General features: G+C 43.0%; 2 protein-coding genes across 6 annotated transcripts in view; both read right to left on the reverse strand.

The window, feature by feature from the left end:
- Positions 1-11,960, reverse strand: part of LOC117430608 (CRACD-like protein) — a 28,635-nt gene extending 16,675 nt beyond the window's left edge. For 2 of the 5 annotated variants that reach the window (XM_034050851.3, XM_034050846.3), the window contains exon 1: positions 7,940-8,158. In XM_034050851.3, the coding sequence (XP_033906742.2) occupies positions 7,940-7,974 (35 nt within the window). In that variant the 5' untranslated portion in view covers positions 7,975-8,158. Of the gene's footprint in view, positions 1-7,939; positions 8,159-11,565 lie in introns of those variants that run through there. The other 3 variants (XM_059001640.1, XM_034050848.3, XM_034050845.3) reach the window with 3 other exon arrangements.
- A 933-nt stretch (positions 11,961-12,893) lies between these two features.
- On the reverse strand, positions 12,894-17,324 carry LOC117430377 (lysozyme g-like). The gene is made up of 5 exons (XM_059001641.1): positions 17,176-17,324; positions 16,314-16,397; positions 14,805-15,001; positions 14,133-14,274; positions 12,894-13,278 (listed from the first exon to the last, which is right to left on the reverse strand). The coding sequence occupies exons 1-5, from the start codon at positions 17,177-17,179 to the stop codon at positions 13,145-13,147; spliced, it is 561 nt and encodes a 186-aa protein (XP_058857624.1). The 5' UTR covers positions 17,180-17,324; the 3' UTR covers positions 12,894-13,144.
- Between the last annotated feature and the right edge of the window lie 379 nt (positions 17,325-17,703).

The following is a 17,703-nucleotide window of genomic DNA, read 5'->3' on the forward strand; positions in this document are numbered from 1 at the left end:
TGGTCAGCTGAATCAAAGAGAAAAGCTGCTCTCAGTATCTGGGCTATTCCGCTGCTCCACAGAACCATGTGGATCAATTGCCTTCCTCGTGTAGCTAACACTAATTGGCTGCAGCTGGGCCCTTGGCTGTTCCCTGAGATGGGAACAGGGAAGGAAATGCCTTCATTATATTTGTACTGGGTCACGTTGTAATTATATCAGGTCCGAGCACAGTCGCACAAGTCATATTCTATACATGGGATGTGTGCATGCTGAAATAATTAGTGTTCACTCATAAAGCACTCTGCATCTCACCACATGAGATGAGAAAATCCCATTTCATTAATGTCTTAATGTCTGAATTATACTGGAAGTGTAAAACGCGCGCACACACACATACACACACACACACAAAAACTGGTCCTTTTTTTTCCTTCAAATTATGCATTATATTGTATTTATAAATATATTTTGCAGACCAAGAAAAAAAAACGGTGTGACTGAACTGCCTAGTCCGGAACGTGAGCTCTCATTTGGTGCAGATTCGGTTTTAAAGAGTTTTATAACAGTACCACTATTTCGTAATTTTTTGATGAATCATACAGTACATGTGATGTCATATCCGTGGCGATATCTCAGAAAGTTCATGATGGTGTACAAAGACATCGCCATCATGAACTTCTAGTTTCCGAGATAAACGTACACATTGCCTTTGTTTCTTTTTTACTTGCAAACACATTACGCAGAAACTTCTCAAAATAAAGTCAACTTGCTCAATCCATGGCTTTAAATACACTGCACACTGTACTGCCAAACTAGAGGTTATACAGTTAAGTAGTACTCACATTTATATTTAGACAGTTACACAGTTTGTGCTTGAGACAAAACGATTAGGTTAAGTCATCTTGAATGTCAGAGTTCTGTTTTTGGAGCAGGCTTTGCACGCTGTATTATTAAACTGGCATGAATAATAACATGACTCGATGAAGGGTGCTGCAGAAGCCAGGGCACACGCGTCATACCATCATTACACAGCAACCACGCAAACCCAGTCTCAGAACGGAGAATCCATAACTCAAACAAAAGCAAAATCTTAAAATGTGTCGATTCTGGAAGTTAAGCTGTGCTCTGATCTGTTGACATTTCCCTGGCACAATCCCTGATACAGCACACCTCAATGTGTCCGACTGCCTGGGGGTCAGATCCTAGCTGCACAATCCGGCACACACATTTCCTTTACCAGAGCTGCTCCACTTTTAAATAGAAATTAAGATGTGCACGGAATGCAGGGAAAGAAAGGAAATGCACAACAAGGCCGGCAAATGCTGTTTCCTCCCTAACGGAGACCATGAGAATCCTTCCAGTCTGTACATTTTCATGGAATCGGTGTAGGCTGCTGTTTACCATCTATCTCTGTGCCAGAAGACCAGTGTACACTGACCTTTCCATGAACTGTGTCAGGGATGAGGAGAACTTCTGCTGAATTGTTCTGCAGATCATTATTTTAAAATTCGTTTAAGATTTTAGTTTAGTTTAGTTTATTTACGGTAATTAAAATGTTACCAGGACCTCTGGCTTTGGCTAACATAGATCAAATGTGCCTGGACTGCCTTGCCCACTGTTTTATATTTCTCCACTCTGCACAAACTATTTGCAGGACTGCTTCTAATGACATGTTTCTCTGGAAGAAGATACTGTAGACAGACTAACTAACTAACTAAATAACTCTCTTTCTCTCATACATACACACATTCTCTAGGAAAACTAGACTCAAATCAAAACCAGGTCATACAACTTAAGTGGTTTAGCTCAATCCCCAGTAGCTGCTAATAGTTCACATCATGGTAGAATTGCACAATCTGCAAAGTATCTGAGGTATTCCTCCAGTGTTTAAAGACGTACATCCAGGGTAGGCCCACAGTTGACTTCCCTGGAGAAAACAAAGCCTGGGTGCAGACCTCTGCTTTCTTTCAGAAAGGGTTGTGCTGTACCGTGTGAGATCCAGCAGGCAGGCTGTGGGTTAGACCTTATATTCATGAATTAAACTTTACTTTCATGAATTAAAAAGAGATAGCCTTTCACATTTGAACACACCCGTTACTGTACAATGTGGATCAGGGTGAAGTCCAGTTACTGTACAATGTGGATCAGGGTTCAGGGTGAAGGGAAGTCCAGTTACTGTACAATGTGGATCAGGGGGAAGTCCAGTTACTGTACAATGAGCATCAGGGTTCAGGGAGCAGGAAAGTCCAGTTACTGTACAATGTGCATCAGGGTTTAGGGAGCAGGGAAGTCCAGTTACTGTACAATGTGCATCAGGGTTTAGGGAGCAGGGAAGTCCAGTTACTGTACAATGTGCATCAGGGTTCAGGGAGCAGGGAAGTCCAATGTGGATCAGGGTGAAGTCCAGTTACTGTACAATGTGCATCAGGGTTCAGGGAGCAGGGAAGTCCAATGTGGATCAGGGTGAAGTCCAGTTACTGTACAATGTGCATCAGGGTTTAGGGAGCAGGGAAGTCCAGTTACTGTACAATGTGCATCAGGGTTCAGGGAGCAGAAAAGTCCAATGTGGATCAGGGTGAAGTCCATTTACTGTACAATGTGCATCAGGGTTTAGGGAGCAGGGAAGTCCAGTTACTGTACAATGTGGATCAGGGTTCAGGCCGCAGGGATGAGACATGTGCAGATGTGCTAATGATATTATGAATGATGAGCCATCTGTCTCAGTAGTTCCCAGCTGCTGCACGTCTCAGAGTCACTGCGGAGCAGGATACATGATCCCTGCTGCCCTTTCACTCACACAGGCATTCACACAGCTCCATTTTCACAAGAGAAAATCCCCACTAGCAAAACCCTTCAGAGCAAGCAGGGGCAAATCGACTAACTTTTGTTGACGTCCAATATTGTCTTGTTTCATAGTTTCCCTTAAAGTTACAATCTCAGTTCATTCCTAGTTTAGAAATGTAATTATTAAGTAACATAACTAGTAAAGCTCTTCTGTCTTTATTATTATTATTATTTTTAAATATGATGTCGTCGAGTGAAATTCAAGTGTCTTTCCAACTGCAAGACAATTCCTGCTAAAATAAAAGCAGAAGGCAGCAAATGAAGCCATGGTCTTGTGGACGTAATTATAGACCTAAGTGCAAGCTTCAAACTTTTTAAAATAAAGACACTTTGTTTTTGGAAGTGGGCTGGTGCACCTTCAATTAGATTTGAAACGCGTCCATTCAGTCCCAGTTTAAATGATACATCACAAGGCAAGCACATACTTTACAGGACTGGAAGCTTTGCCAGAACTGCATTACAGCACTCGCTCAGAAAGGGATGAGGGCTTGAGTTCGGCAGCACACCTTCACAGCTGTCTCTCTCTTGCAAAGCAGTCAAATACCTGAACAGGTCAAGCCAAGGGTAGCTCAAACATATGCACGAAACATTTGAATGAACAAATCCATTTGTGTATGTCTGTAGTGTTTTGAATAAGGAAGATATCAGATATAACACAGTTAAGCCTGGGACACAAATGAGCAGCGTGGCGCAGCACCGCTAGTGGGGAGCGGTGAGGGGCGATACCGCAAAACTGGTGGATACACATAAAACAGTGTATGCGGCGCAGTGTCCAAAGTAAATCATGACCCTACCAATACACTGGACACACATGATGGACACACAACCCTCCCAGACATACGACAAACCTCGACCATGTGGAATTTTCTGTTGTTTGCAGGTATGTGTTTCAATGGCAATACAACCTGTGCTGTTTTGATTGTATTTCTAAAATGATGCTTGAATTAATAAATCATGTAATGTAAGTGATAAATACCTGATATCCCTACAGCCTGTGCAACTGCAGCCCAGATGCTGTTGTCCTTGTAGTACCTGTTCTTTGGTTCAGACAACTCTGGGTGATGCGACACTTCAGTTAGAAGTGGTTCATCCATGTTGATATTCAGCCGTTTTCATCCAGATGTGATGTATCATGCAATCCCAAACCACCCACCTCATTGGTTAGCGCTAGAGTTGCTGCTGCGGAAAAATGTCTCCGCTGCAAAATATCGCTCGCCTAGTGATATTTTACCGTTCTAAAATTCTGCAGCTGCGATACTTTTCCACTACAGTATTTTTCTGTCACTGAGTTCAGTCTCATATGTGTCCCAGGCTTTACGGTCAACAAATGTTTAATTAGTGACTAATAGGTCATGTATTTGAACACATCCTTGCACTAGAGAATGCTATAGCAGAAGTATTATACTGTGTAGTGAACGCATGGTCAGTTCCAGGAAATGGAAAAAAAATAACCAAAGTAAAAGGGACTGCATGGTAAAAGATAATTAATCATGTTAAAAGGCAAGTAAAATCAAAAAGGTTTAATTACCACAATTTACAACACATGCTGACAGCAGTAAACTTCCACAAAGGAAGTAAAAGCTGGCAATACAAAAGCAGGGATGGGTAGCACTAGCACCCAGTCTCCACTGCCATTCCATCACCCCTTTCTGACGAGTCCCATTGCTCATTCCTAATGCAAGAGTCCCACTGCTCATTCCTATCGCAAGAGTCCCATTGCTCATTCCTAATGCAAACATGCAGAGCAGCAGTAACAAGGTACGCTTCATATGCAGCATTGCAGCCTCTAAAATATGTAAAAAATCCCAGCCCCAGCTCCCATGGGACCCCACTGCCAGATCGCAGTGTTTGTTTTATTCCGAGTTGTTTGAAATCCCAGAGAGAACGCATTGAAAGGCTGTTTATCTTCCCCGGCTCCTCCGTCTGAGGGTAATTTACTAGACTCCATATCCGATTGCATTTTAATATACATTGAGCGCAGGCAGTGAAGCGATAAGGGACTGCATAACGCGACTGGAAACAGAGCTGTCCTGCCGGTTACGTTTGAAATCCACAGCTTCCATGGTACTGTGTGTGAGCTCCAACACTGGGATTCTCTTTGAAAAGGAAACGGCGTTCCAACTGTTTCCATGCTATCAGTCAACCAGGAACAGATATGGATCATTTAAAAGAACAAGAAATCTGTTGTGTTCCATTTATTAATTGACATCATCTTTTAGGGAATCTTACCATGGTTACCAGTGAGTTACCAAATTGATTTTAAAGTTGCCGCAATAACTTATGAGGTGCTTCATGGATCAGGGCAAGAATTACTACCTCTGTACATTCCTATTCGTTCTTTGAGATCAGAACGTGCAAAACTCTTACTGCAGTTGTTCCAAAACAATTGTCTTAAATCAACTGGAGCCAGAACTCTTTGCTGTTGTGCTCCTCGTTTGTGGAACTCGATTCTGGTTGACAATTGAAAACATGCTTTTTTGTATGTGCCTTTCTATAATTGGTTGTAGCTGCAGTGTATTGTATTGTACAGATGGCCTCTCTCGTGTTGTTTTTAACCTTGTACAGTGCTCTGGGATGCCACAGTGTGAAGGGCGCTATATAAAACTGCACATGTATTGTATTGTATTGTAGTGTATAGTAGTGTATTGTATTGTATTGTATTGTATTGTAGTGTAATGTATTGTAGTGTAATGTATTGTAGCTAACCATTGTTACTGGAGATCCCGTACAGAGTTTGATTGCTGTTGTTTTTACAGATTGAAACCATTTCTATGACGAGAATCCAACAACAGCAGCTCAAGAAGGAGCTTAGGGAACAATTCTTTACATAAACACACATACTTCACTGACTAGAGGCTCTTTCTGAACAGCTTGCTAAGGGTACAGATGCATTCTGCCAAGTGCAAATTTACAACAACAGAAAAACAGTTCTTAGAAGTGCTTTAACGTCACCTTTAACTGGGAGAACGACCAGTAAGAAACAGTTTGAAATCCTTCATACAAGCAACACCCAGTGCTACTGTGTGGCAAAATCAATCAACAACACACAAACACCGATATATACACACACTCACACACACCCTCACATAAGGAGCCTAGGAAGATGAATTGTTTTTCTTCAAAATGAACTGCTTTGAAGCTTATGCTTCCAGAATAGCAATTGACAAATACCAGATTTATTTAGCCACATAATTGGCAGGATTGGAAAACAGGCCAGAAAGATCCTATCATTTCCCGAAGCCTACCTAGCTAATGAGTATTCTGTTGCTGTTGACTGTCAGCTAATTCTGGCAGAGCGAAACTCTGGTAATGATTCACAGGCCAGCACGCTGTATCCTGTCTTGTCAGTTTAATCGAAGGAGTCAGTTTTGAATCATTGACCTAGAGGGTGCTGTAGGTTTCCATCACACTTGCGCTCCTTTGCTCATTCGTTTTTACTGCATGTGCTTCCACTGAAACAGGTCCCCTCACTCAGTCAAAGAGAAATGAAATGCAAGGTCATGGAGAGCACTAGCAGTGGCACTCTGAACCCAGTGTGGCATTGCCTCCAGGACTCATTTTAAACCATTAGAATGGCATGAACGTCCTCCGCAGCGGTCATGACCTCGTCTAACACCCAGCCGTCTCCGCGGCCAATTATCCAGCAGACATTACCGCTTAAATCAGAATACATTTTAAAACTACAGAGACCACTCAGTTGGGTCGGACTTATTTTGGCTGTCATGCAAAATAACTGTTAGCGTTACTGCGAAGAGAGGCAGACTCCTTTGAGAAACCCAACCCTAGGCAGCTGGAAAAGTTACTCCAGCTCCCATGACTTCCATTAAACACAGGCCATGCAGACTGAACACCAGCGACGCCAGGACAGGACGCGACACTCTCCAACCCCCTCTTTATGGCATTTCCTGCAGCGCAAGCAGGGGCTGCGTCTGGAGGAGGACCGGGTTTAAGCATCAAACATAAAATGATATAAGGAGCATTTTGCATTTTGGCAGCCTGGGGCTACAGTATAGCTACTGTTGTGAATTCCATCCCCCATGTGGAATCTATTTAGCACTAAATATATAGACAGCTTACAGACCAAGTGACAAAGAGCAGCCCTGGGATCCAGCATCATCTGAGATAAAAAGATTAGGAGCGAATTCAAATCGTAGCTCATTGCTTCTAACCAGATCAGTGCTTTGCTGAGACAGCACCACGCATGCTCTGAAACAGGCTTCATAAACCCCTGAGCTGGAAGGAATGCTTGTTAAATGCTATTCCACACTCGCTTTGATTATGGAATTACAGTAACTTACATTGAAAAATCCTATTTATGCAATAATAGCGTGGCTGTGCTACAGAGAACACTGTCTCTTTAAATGCTCCAACAGCTTTATCTGTGCAATGTCAAATGACAACTTTAGAAGTACACTGGTCTGTACTGAAAGGCAAACACAGGAAAGGCACTATTGACCCCACTTCGGATCAGTACGAAAAGGGAGGTTTTAGAAATGAAACTCTGACTGTGTCCTTTAAACCGCTTTGCAAGCCTGGCCTGTGTACAGACAGGGGTTTAAGGAAAGGAGCCCAGTTTGGCTACTACACAATGACACGGTTTCCCTCAACATCTTAGACACAGTTCACTGCTTTGCTGTTTTCCTATCCATGCTGAAGTGATCTGAGAATCAATTTAAGCCACTGTACCAGGAAGGGCTTTCAGTGTCAGTACTATTAGGAAATAACACCTTTTCTTTGACTACTTAGACAGCGTTCATTGTACACCTATAGCAGTCAATTATCCTGTATCAAAGAACACAATAGGAGAAGCACACAGAGACAGAAACTACCACATGACTTGTGACAGTTTAGGGTTTAATACAGGATTTCTACATTTGAGATCTCAAACCTAGGGAACCGAATAGTTGACAATAATAGTAAACATTTCAAGCTTTGAAAAAAAATACTTAACAAGCGGGCCAAAAAATACTACTTTATATTTTTCTACTTACAGAAAGGTTTACTTCAGGAAACTGTCACCCATCCAATACATAAAACCTGGTGCATCACAGTGACAATACTTTCTGTTTGTTTCTTTCATAAAATAACATTTAAATAAAAGCGTCTTACTTACTTTTTACCTCGCAGACAGCTATATAATCCAGCCATGCTCCATTGAGGTACAAAGAGAGAGACACATAGAGAGCTGCTCTTTACTTCATCCTTTCTACAAAAGGAGCCCTGCGCTCGCACTACAGTAGAAGAATCAGTGTTCAGCCGCTGCTAGTCCTCTTAAGTGCCACACGCAGATACACAAAGCCAGCATGCCGATGCAATTACCAGCCAGATAATGTCGCTGCTAACTTTGAGAGGCCCTCCTACACCACTGGCCTGTCTCCAGAATGGGAAGGGCTTGTTCTAACAGCCCGCCCTGTATTCCAGACTGTGTCTCACAAATACAACCCACAGTGCTATTGTCTGACTGCACCGTGTGTTTTACACTGGGGTCAGCGAGTCTCCCATTGATTAGGATGAGGAAACCAATAGGCTTTACAGGCCAATCGAAAAACATGAGGCCAGTGAAACCACCAGCGTCCGAGCCATGACCCGGAGCCCTGCAACAACAAATAAACCCAGGAAGATCTCTCTCTAACCCCATGACCTCCGGCCACTTTTGACACATCGTTATCTGTCCAGAACTAATACAATACAATGTCCTCATACACTCAGCATGCCTCCTGCATCTACTGCATGTGCACCGCAGCAGGTTCCCTGCAGGTTAATGACAGTGAATTAGTTACTGGGGTTTTACAGGGAACAGTGAATGTTATCAGAAACAGATGATTTTGGAGCTAACTCAGTGCTGGGCAATGTCTGTATTGCTGTGTTTTTGTGGTTGTAAAACAGTGATGCAAGTGTGTTAATATGACTATACAGAAATGAAAACTCTTTCTCTGTAGCGGATATGGGCTCTCCATGATACGTGTCTTTGCCACCACCTTCTTTAGACAATCTAGATGATCACAGCCTCACTTACTAAATACAAAAATAAGAAAAAAAAAAGCTTCCAAACAGGAACGGATGCTCTTTGTCTGATAAGAAGCTTTCCAACACAAATAAAAGATCAGTGTTGAAGTATATTTTTCATTTAAAATGACGTCACGCTTTTGTTTCTAGAAGCCAGTTATATAAGCGATGCACATGAAGGCCACCCTACCCAGAGGTACTGAGAGCAGAGCAGTCACTTGCACAGGTAGAGCTCCCCATTCAATTGACTGCAGTCATATAAGACATTCAAAACGGTTTGATTTCTATTGAATAGGCTGCTCTGCATTGCACAACTGTATTACATATAAAAGCTGTGCTTGTGTTTGAGTCCAGTTTCTTTTTTGGGTTGTTTTTTGGAGAACCTGGGAAAGAACTTTTCACTCAGGGGACTGTAAGGGATTTGGCTAAGCCTGGATGAAAGCCAAAGCAAAGAACCAGGTCTACAAAGCTATTTCTAGAAGCAAAAACACAAAGCAGGTTTCATCACAGCAGGCTAGCTTCTCAAAGCTATTTACACCAACTTCAGACTCCTCACAAGCAACTGCACTGAATGACTTGTGAGCTGTTTATTGTGGCTTGGTGTGTTTGTCCCAATCTGAAGATATTGTGCTCATGTTTGAAGTGAATACCTTTGAGAAGGTAGTGCAGTGTATGTAAGCTCCTTGCTCTGGCTGCTGCACACCTTACCTGATCGGGACCAGGCTGCAGCTCAGAACACAGACTCTTTCTTCCCAATACTTGCCAGTCGTCAGCTTTCCAGAAATAATATTTTTTCATTCAACATCCTGCTTCAGCAATATAGAACACACAGTACTACGCTGTTAAGTCTTTGCTTTTCAGATTTCAGATTTCATTAACAGCACATTTATGCGGGACATTCTTCCCACCATAGTAAGCACAGCTCTTCCAGAAATACAGACCTCTCTCTTTGTGAATTTTCATGCCATCACATAAAACAGTGTTCTTTTCACAGTGCAGGTCTAGAAGATTAACAAGAACACATCTGCGTTGTGAGAATTCCAATCATGATAAAGAGAAGGAGATGCGATAACTAAATTAGACTAACTAAGAATTATTATAGAATATATAGAAAGATGGCAGCATCTTGTACACGAGGCTGACATAACCAGGACACTCTGGGTCTGACTCCATTCAGACCTGCCCTTTACCTGAAAATATAGAAAGGTGACAGCATCATGTACACAAGGCTGATATAATCAGGACACTCTGGGTCTGACTCCATTCAGGGCCACACTGCTGTCATTAAACTATTCCACTGCATTGTGTTTACAGTGCCATGTTCAGGATATGGCCCTGTGGGTAAGGCCGAGGTGTTAGCAGATATCATGACCCCTGACCCGAGCTTTCACCCTGACTCACTTAAGCAGTACAAATTAGATTTCACCGTCACGCTGAAGCCAGCAACATCCTGCCCCCTGCCTCTGCCCTACTTTTGACAGAGGGACTCGGATTTCATTTTTTGTTTTTTTAACACTCTGGAGCTTGTGGCTCTCTGACACTCTGGAGCTTGTGGCTCTCTAACACTCTGGAGCTTGTGGCTCTCAAACACTCTGGAGCTTGTGGCTCTCTGACACTCTGGAGCTTGTGGCTCTCTAACACTCTGGAGCTTGTGGCTCTCTAACACTCTGGAGCTTGTGGCTCTCGAACACTCTGGAGCTTGTGGCTCTCGAACACTCTGGAGCTTGTGGCTCTCGAACACTCTGGAGCTTGTGGCTCTCGAACACTCTGGAGCTTGTGGCTCTCTAACACTCTGGATTCCAGTGGAAGACACAGAGCTCCTGCAGGGCTGCTGCCGATTATCAATAAAAGCTGTTAAATAATCAATGCAGATCCCGTGTAAAGCATCTAAGTGCTAAAGGAACAAAGGAAACAGCACAGACACCTTACACTGAGAGTCCCTGCTAGTGCAGTGCTAAAGGAGAAAAGGAAACAGCACAGACACCTTACACTGAGAGTCCCTGCTAGTGCAGTGCTAAAGGAACAAAGGAAACAGCACAGACACCTTCACACCAAGTCCCCCCACCCGCTCTGTATTGATTGCTCTCATTCTCCATTGTTTTTTTTTTTTTTGGGGGGGGGGGGGGGGGGGGGGGGGGCAGGTTTGTCTGCCGCCTCATTCTCGGAGCATGGTTTTCAAACACACTGATTTGGTTTACAGGGTTTTATTTTTTACAAATGCATTTGAAGCAGGCGGACCCACATGCAATTCATAATATACTACAGAGTTTTGGCTGCTCTTACGGGACACTGTAGTATTTAACATTTTTATGGGCACTGTAACTAGGAACAAGCAGGTCACTGTGAGATAGCAATTAACCCCTTAAGGTACACAAATAATTGGGCAGTTGTTCAAACGGGTTCTTCTTTAAAAATACATTTGAGAGTGACTCAAGTATCAAAAGGAGGAAACTGACAATTTGGATGAGCAGATCAACCCGTCAGTACATTTTAAACCCCGTTTCGTGTACCTCGTTGCAAAAACACGAAAGTGAGACACAATTGTACCTTAAAGGGTTAAACACTGCTGGCGTGGTAATGACGGATTTTGCATTACATCACTGTATGCTGCTTCAGACCGCTATTGTAGCAAAACAACCAAAATGAGTGTGAAAAAAAACAACAGTAAAATATTACTAGTAGTCGTATTTAGGTCAAGCAAAATACAATGCAAAGAAACTTCCATGTACTTACTTGAAGCGAAATCTGCTTTGTTTTCATAAAGGTGTGTATGCACACACTGCAGACCCAGCGTGTCCAATCCGTATCGCAGCGCCCAAACTAACGGAGCATCTGGAACTTTGTTTTTGAATTGATGCCCCAGATGTGCGGTGCTGCTCTCTCGCTTCAGCGACTCAAGCCGACTCCTCTCCTACAGAAGTTACAGCGCGGTTCTGTGGAAGTAATACTGACTGCGCTCTCTGTCCATGACATACATTTCGGCAACAAATAGTAATTTTTAAGAAACGTAACTCACAACACTTGTTTAAAAAGCGTGTTACTTACAGGTAAGTCTGTTTTGAAGCACATATTCTGCTGCTTCCACCAAAGCAGTATGAGTTTTTTTTTTTTTTTTTTTTGTAGTCAGTGTTGGACACGCTCTAGTCTTGGAACCCAGAACACGTCACCACCCACTTCCCTTATAAGGAGGAGAGCTTCACTGGATTTAGCTAGACAGACTGATACATGTACAGACATGCGCCGGCCTGCACGTTTCTAATTACGTTTGATTTTCTCGTGGGTGATTGACTGTTTTATGTTTTTTTTTTTTTCACATTTCATTTTAATTTACAGTAAAGACAAAAAAAAGTTAAAATGCAGGTCTGAATGTACTGTTAAGTATATCCCTGCAGACGTGCATCCCTCAAGCGAATAAATACATCAACAAAAAGAGAAAGTATACACCGCTGAGCGAATGAAGTTTGAGCTGACCTATGATTTTCTTTGGAAAGGGATTGGGTACCACCGAGTAAGCAATCCTTAACAACAGGCGCCATCTGCTGGTGCCTTTATGGTATTGCAGAATAATATACTAGGACTCCACTGAGGGGAGAATCTGAGAGAATATTAGAGAGGAGTGTCTTTAACAAAACCCTAAATAATAACTTGAATTAAAAGCTTATTTTAAGCGCTGCCAAATGGTATGTTTATGTTTTCTCTTTGTGGTAGTGGAAGCAGTGTCAATCCTAGTTTTATAAGGGTATATCATTGGCAGCATTTCTAGTTGTTCGTTGCAGTTTGTAGATGTAAGGATTACACTGCTGCATCCTGGCACCTAACCACGCTGTGTGTTGCGGGACATTCTGACCCTAATTTATAAAACAAGGTGCAATCAAACCATGTGACCTACAGCTACAGGAAGTGATTAGGAACAAGGAAGCCGCAGTTTAACATTCTGCTGCCCAGTGTCCAATATATGTGACACTGAGAAAATAGGCATTAAATAGGCATGAAAATGTTGAAAATGTTGAAAATGTTGCTAATGCTAAGTTGCATGTGTAAGAAAACAAGAGACAGGGACCTGTATTTGTTGTCTTTTTTACTTAGAAAAGAGGAGAAGCACTACAATCATTGAATATAATAGTGTGAAAGTAAACACCCCTTCAATGGCAAGGCTAAATAAATGAATATTGTAACCTTTCTTACTTAGAAAACAGAAGATCCACTACAATCATTGAATATAACAGTTCAATGGCAAGGCTAAATGAATAGGTTTGAGGAGACGCACTCAGAAGAGGGGTGTCTGCTACACAGAGCTCCTTTTCTATTTATTTTAGTATCCATGTGTTTTAAACCATTGGGCTCTGGCAACAACGTCATTGGCATAGTCGTCCCCAGTGGTGCCGATGTCCATCTTATCATAGCTGCGGACGTTTCCTGCTCCACCATTGTAGGCTGATATTCCTCCTGAAATACATCAAGTAACCTTGACCAGACTGGACTTCAGCTTTGTTTCCAATCAATTTAATAACAGCACCGTTACCCTTTTATTTGAGTTACCATAGCATTGGTACTGGTTTACTGGTTTTCATGGGCTTGAGCTACAAGCTTCTCACTGCTTTTGCAATGCAGTATTCTCAGGTCACTTAGTTGACTCCAGATGCAGCACCTCATTTTATCTGAATCGATACAATCAGCAGTAATAACAAAGCAAGTGTTTTTTTAAACTCATCAGAAGCCAGCATAGGCAAAGTGTTCACTTAAACTAAGTTACTTTCAGTAATACCGAATGCAGTATTTTATTGGTGAAATACCATATAAAGATAATGGTACCCCAGATACCACTAAGAGCCCTGGCAAAAGATGCTCAAAAAAGGAAGTGTTCAGCACATAGATAAGAGAGGAAGCAAGTAGGATTGTGAACAGCTTCCATGCCAATCAAAAACAGCTGCACCCCAGGATCTCTTGAGCCCTAACAATGGTAACAGATTGAGTTGATAGCAGGAATACACACAGCTTCTTCAGTCCTCCACTGCACTGGCATTCTGTACCACTCGCTACTCTCTGTGCTGACCCTTATACAGCTTTACCATGGTATTTGTGCACTGTATTGTTGTAGTTTTACCCCATGCTTTTCCCCTGGTTATACTCTGCATTTCCCATAGTTTACCCTGGTTTGCCATGTTTATTAATATGCTTTACCATACCTTGCTTTCCTTTACAAAGCTTAACAATCCTTACCATGCTTTCCCTATGCTTTATTTCACGTTGCTGTGGTTTTACTATGGGGAGATGTGTCCTGTGAGACAGGTATACTGTACCTTTGAACTGGTGCTCCTTAGGCCAGCCTGGGAATTTCTTCTTGATCTGATTGATTTTGTCAATCAGAATATGGGTTGCCTCAGTAAGGTGCTGCTCACCGTCCCATGGCTTTGCAGGGTTGTGAATGGTTCCTATGTCAACCTGGTGGAAACCAGCGGTTATTGATTCGATTCTTCCTTTTTTTAACAGATCTGATTGCTAGCAGGCGGATGATTGGGAGCTGGCTGCAGCCTCTCCCTTGCAATGACAGGCTTTCAGCAGTGACTCAGGAAATACAGCATGCTGCTGTTACACTGCTAGAGTTCAACAGGTAATACAGTCTCAGAGAACATTACATTAAAAACCTATTTTCGAGATAATGGCCAGTAAGCATAGACTTGATCTCTGACAATATTGTCTCCTATAGGGATAAAACAAAACTCTTTGGCCACCATAGTTTGATTCCTTGGTTTAGGGCTGTCATCCAGATTGCTTTCTGGTTTTGGTCTTTTAATCAGATTGATTCTGTCTCGTCAGTGAGATGAGATGAGGTTAAAAGCTCTAAAACCACGAATGCAGACGAGCCCGGCTCTTTTGCATAGTGTTTCAGACACTCCCTTGTGGTGTGCGGGTCGCCGATTTCCACCCAGTCTCTGCCCTGTTACACCAGCCCCCTGTTTATTTCCTCCTACCTGCATGAGCCCGAAGCCCTTCTTGTCGGTTGACCAGCCATCCTTGAGCTGAGTCCCGGCCCGCGACTCTCGGGAGATAATGCCAGCGATGACGCACGGGTCCATTTGCTGAGCTCGGCCCACCTTGATGATCAGCGGTTTGTACTTGTTCATGTTGGCGAGGTCATGCTCTGCCAACTTATGAGAAGCAGCCACTCCTGGGGTGGAGACATCATAAGGATTGAGTAACAAAGAAAGACACTGTTTCACAGCCTCCAGTTAGCACTAATCCTGGGTCTGCCTAATGTAAACTTTCACAAGCTGCTCCAAGATGAGTGCTGATCAGGGTGTGTGAAACTAGCAGGCAGACTTAGCACAGGTATAGTTGACAAGAGCCCTGGCCTCATATTTTAAGCCTTTCTTTTCAAGTTCAACAGCTCAGTAGCTAATTTGTGTGAAGCGTGGTTTTCGTGGCATAGGAAATAATAATTACAGTAAAGCTGAAAATTGTTACATCACACAGCCTGGGGGTGTAGCAGTGAGAGTCAGGGTGTGTGGAGAGATCCAGACACAGCCAGTCCCACCTGAGCCCAGGTGAGAGTCAGGGTGTTGGAGTGATCCAGACACAGCCAGTCCCACCTGAGCCCAGGTAAGAGTCAGGGGTGTTGGAATGATCCAGACACAGCCAGTCCCACCTGAGCCCAGGTAAGAGTCCGGGTGTTGGAGTGATCCAGACACAGCCAGTCCCACCTGAGCCCAGGTGAGAGTCAGGGTGTGTGGAGTGATCCAGACACAGCCAGTCCCACCTGAGCCCAGGTGAGAGTCAGGGTGTGTGGAGTGATCCAGACACAGCCAGTCCCACCTGAGCCCAGGTGAGAGTCAGGGTGTGTGGAGTGATCCAGACACAGCCAGTCCCACCTGAGCCCAGGTGAGAGTCAGGGTGTTGGAGTGATCCAGACACAGCCAGTCCCACCTGAGCCCAGGTGAGAGTCAGGGTGTTGGAGTGATCCAGACACAGCCAGTCCCACCTGAGCCCAGGTGAGAGTCAGGGTGTGTGGAGTGATCCAGACACAGCCAGTCCCACCTGAGCCCAGGTGAGAGTCAGGGTGTGTGGAGTGATCCAGACACAGCCAGTCCCACCTGAGCCCAGGTGAAAGTCAGGGTGTGTGGAGTGATCCAGCTTCCATGCATCCCTGAAGAGAGTTTCTACAACCACAAGCTTTTTAAAGTATCATAGGTGTGTATAACAAAAATACTTTTAATCGGTTGAACATTGGCATATATATTCTCCTTTTATAGATTTTACTGTAACATACAGATCAAAGATAGGTATCTGGAAGTCCCTTAAATTTCAAAAGAAAAATGAACTTAATATCAAATAGATTCTACACAGAAAACAGGTTTGTTATTGAACCTTTCATTATTATACGGTAACGTAATGGTTTAGGATGCAGTGGGTCCCCTATACTCCTCACATATACTTGATTCTATTTAGCTGAAGTGCATGTTTCTGCTGTGATGTAGACCCACCTTTCACTGTCAGTTTGTCCTGGTTTGCTGTTTTCTCTGATGCACCAGTGGTGTCGATCTTCGTAACATCTCCATAAATACAGGCTTTATGGAAAAACAGGGTGTCAGAACTACTGGAGAGCGTTTGATATACTGTATCAATACAACAGTAACACACTTACACACACACACACACACACAACATGAAAGCTGTATATACATTAGTACACGCAGGAGAAGAGTACAACAGGAACCCGTTTGGATTGGGAGGAGAGGGGAAACAAACAATTGAAAGAAAATGCTACAGTACTTCCTTGTTTTATTATTTCAGTCCTCGTGTAGAACTTGTCTAAATACATAATGTACAGTCACTTAAGCGTTTAATCACCCTTTTGTAGTATACCAAGATATTTTTTCTTGTTGTGAAAAAAACCTGTTGAATTTACATAGTCTTTCCCCCCTTTTCTGCTGAAATATACTTTTATACATTTACTGTGAATTATGTCACTGTCTTGTAATAAAATCATACAGGTGTGATAATGAAAACACCCCATACAGTAAATCATACAGGTGTGATAATGAATACACCCCATACAGTAAATCTGCTAACAAGAAGCAGTGTAGGAGCACGTCAAAGTTTATTTACAATTTTCTAACATTACATGATTATTTTTTTCTTGTTGTGAAAAATAAACAAACATTAAACTAGAGAGTCTGATAATGTCGTTTGTTCCCCTTTTCTGCTGAAATGCACTGGCTTTTATACAATTGCTCTGCATTGCTCAGTTTTGACATTGCTTATGACAATACGCCCAGCATCAAGTCACTGTCTTTTAATAAAATGATACAAGTGTACTTGTGGCATTGTACAATGTGCACTCACCCATGTTAATGCTGTTCTGTGGGATTCCCTTCCTCAGTCTGCAGAGAGCAGCACCAGCCTCCTCCTATTTATACAGGTGTTGCAACAGTGACGGTTAATACTGTCAGTGGATCCTGCGAATGGGGTGATTTTAGACAGGTGTTGCAACATTGATGGTTCATATTGCCAGAGGCTCCTGCAATGGGATGTTCCGATTTCACCAGTTCAAGTGGAATGTTGCCAGTTAAGTGGTTCAATGGCACCTTTTCATCTCGTTTGCTGCAGTTGCAATTGTCGGGCAGCAGCTTGGCACTGTTGTAAGCAGTTCAGCAGGTCTAGCTGGGACTCCCTGATATACAGATATCACATTATTTTACATACAATTACCCATTTATACAGTTGGGTTTTTACTGGAGCAATCTAGGTAAAGCACCTTGCTCAAGGGTACAACAGCAGTGTCCCCCACTGGGGATTGAACCCACAACCCTCCGGTCAAGAGTCCAGAGCCCTAACCACTACTCCACACTGCTGCAATGCAATGCTAACAAA

This window comes from Acipenser ruthenus, chromosome 26 (assembly GCF_902713425.1).
Source record: "Acipenser ruthenus chromosome 26, fAciRut3.2 maternal haplotype, whole genome shotgun sequence".
In the NCBI taxonomy this organism is placed as follows: Eukaryota; Metazoa; Chordata; class Actinopteri; order Acipenseriformes; family Acipenseridae; genus Acipenser; species Acipenser ruthenus.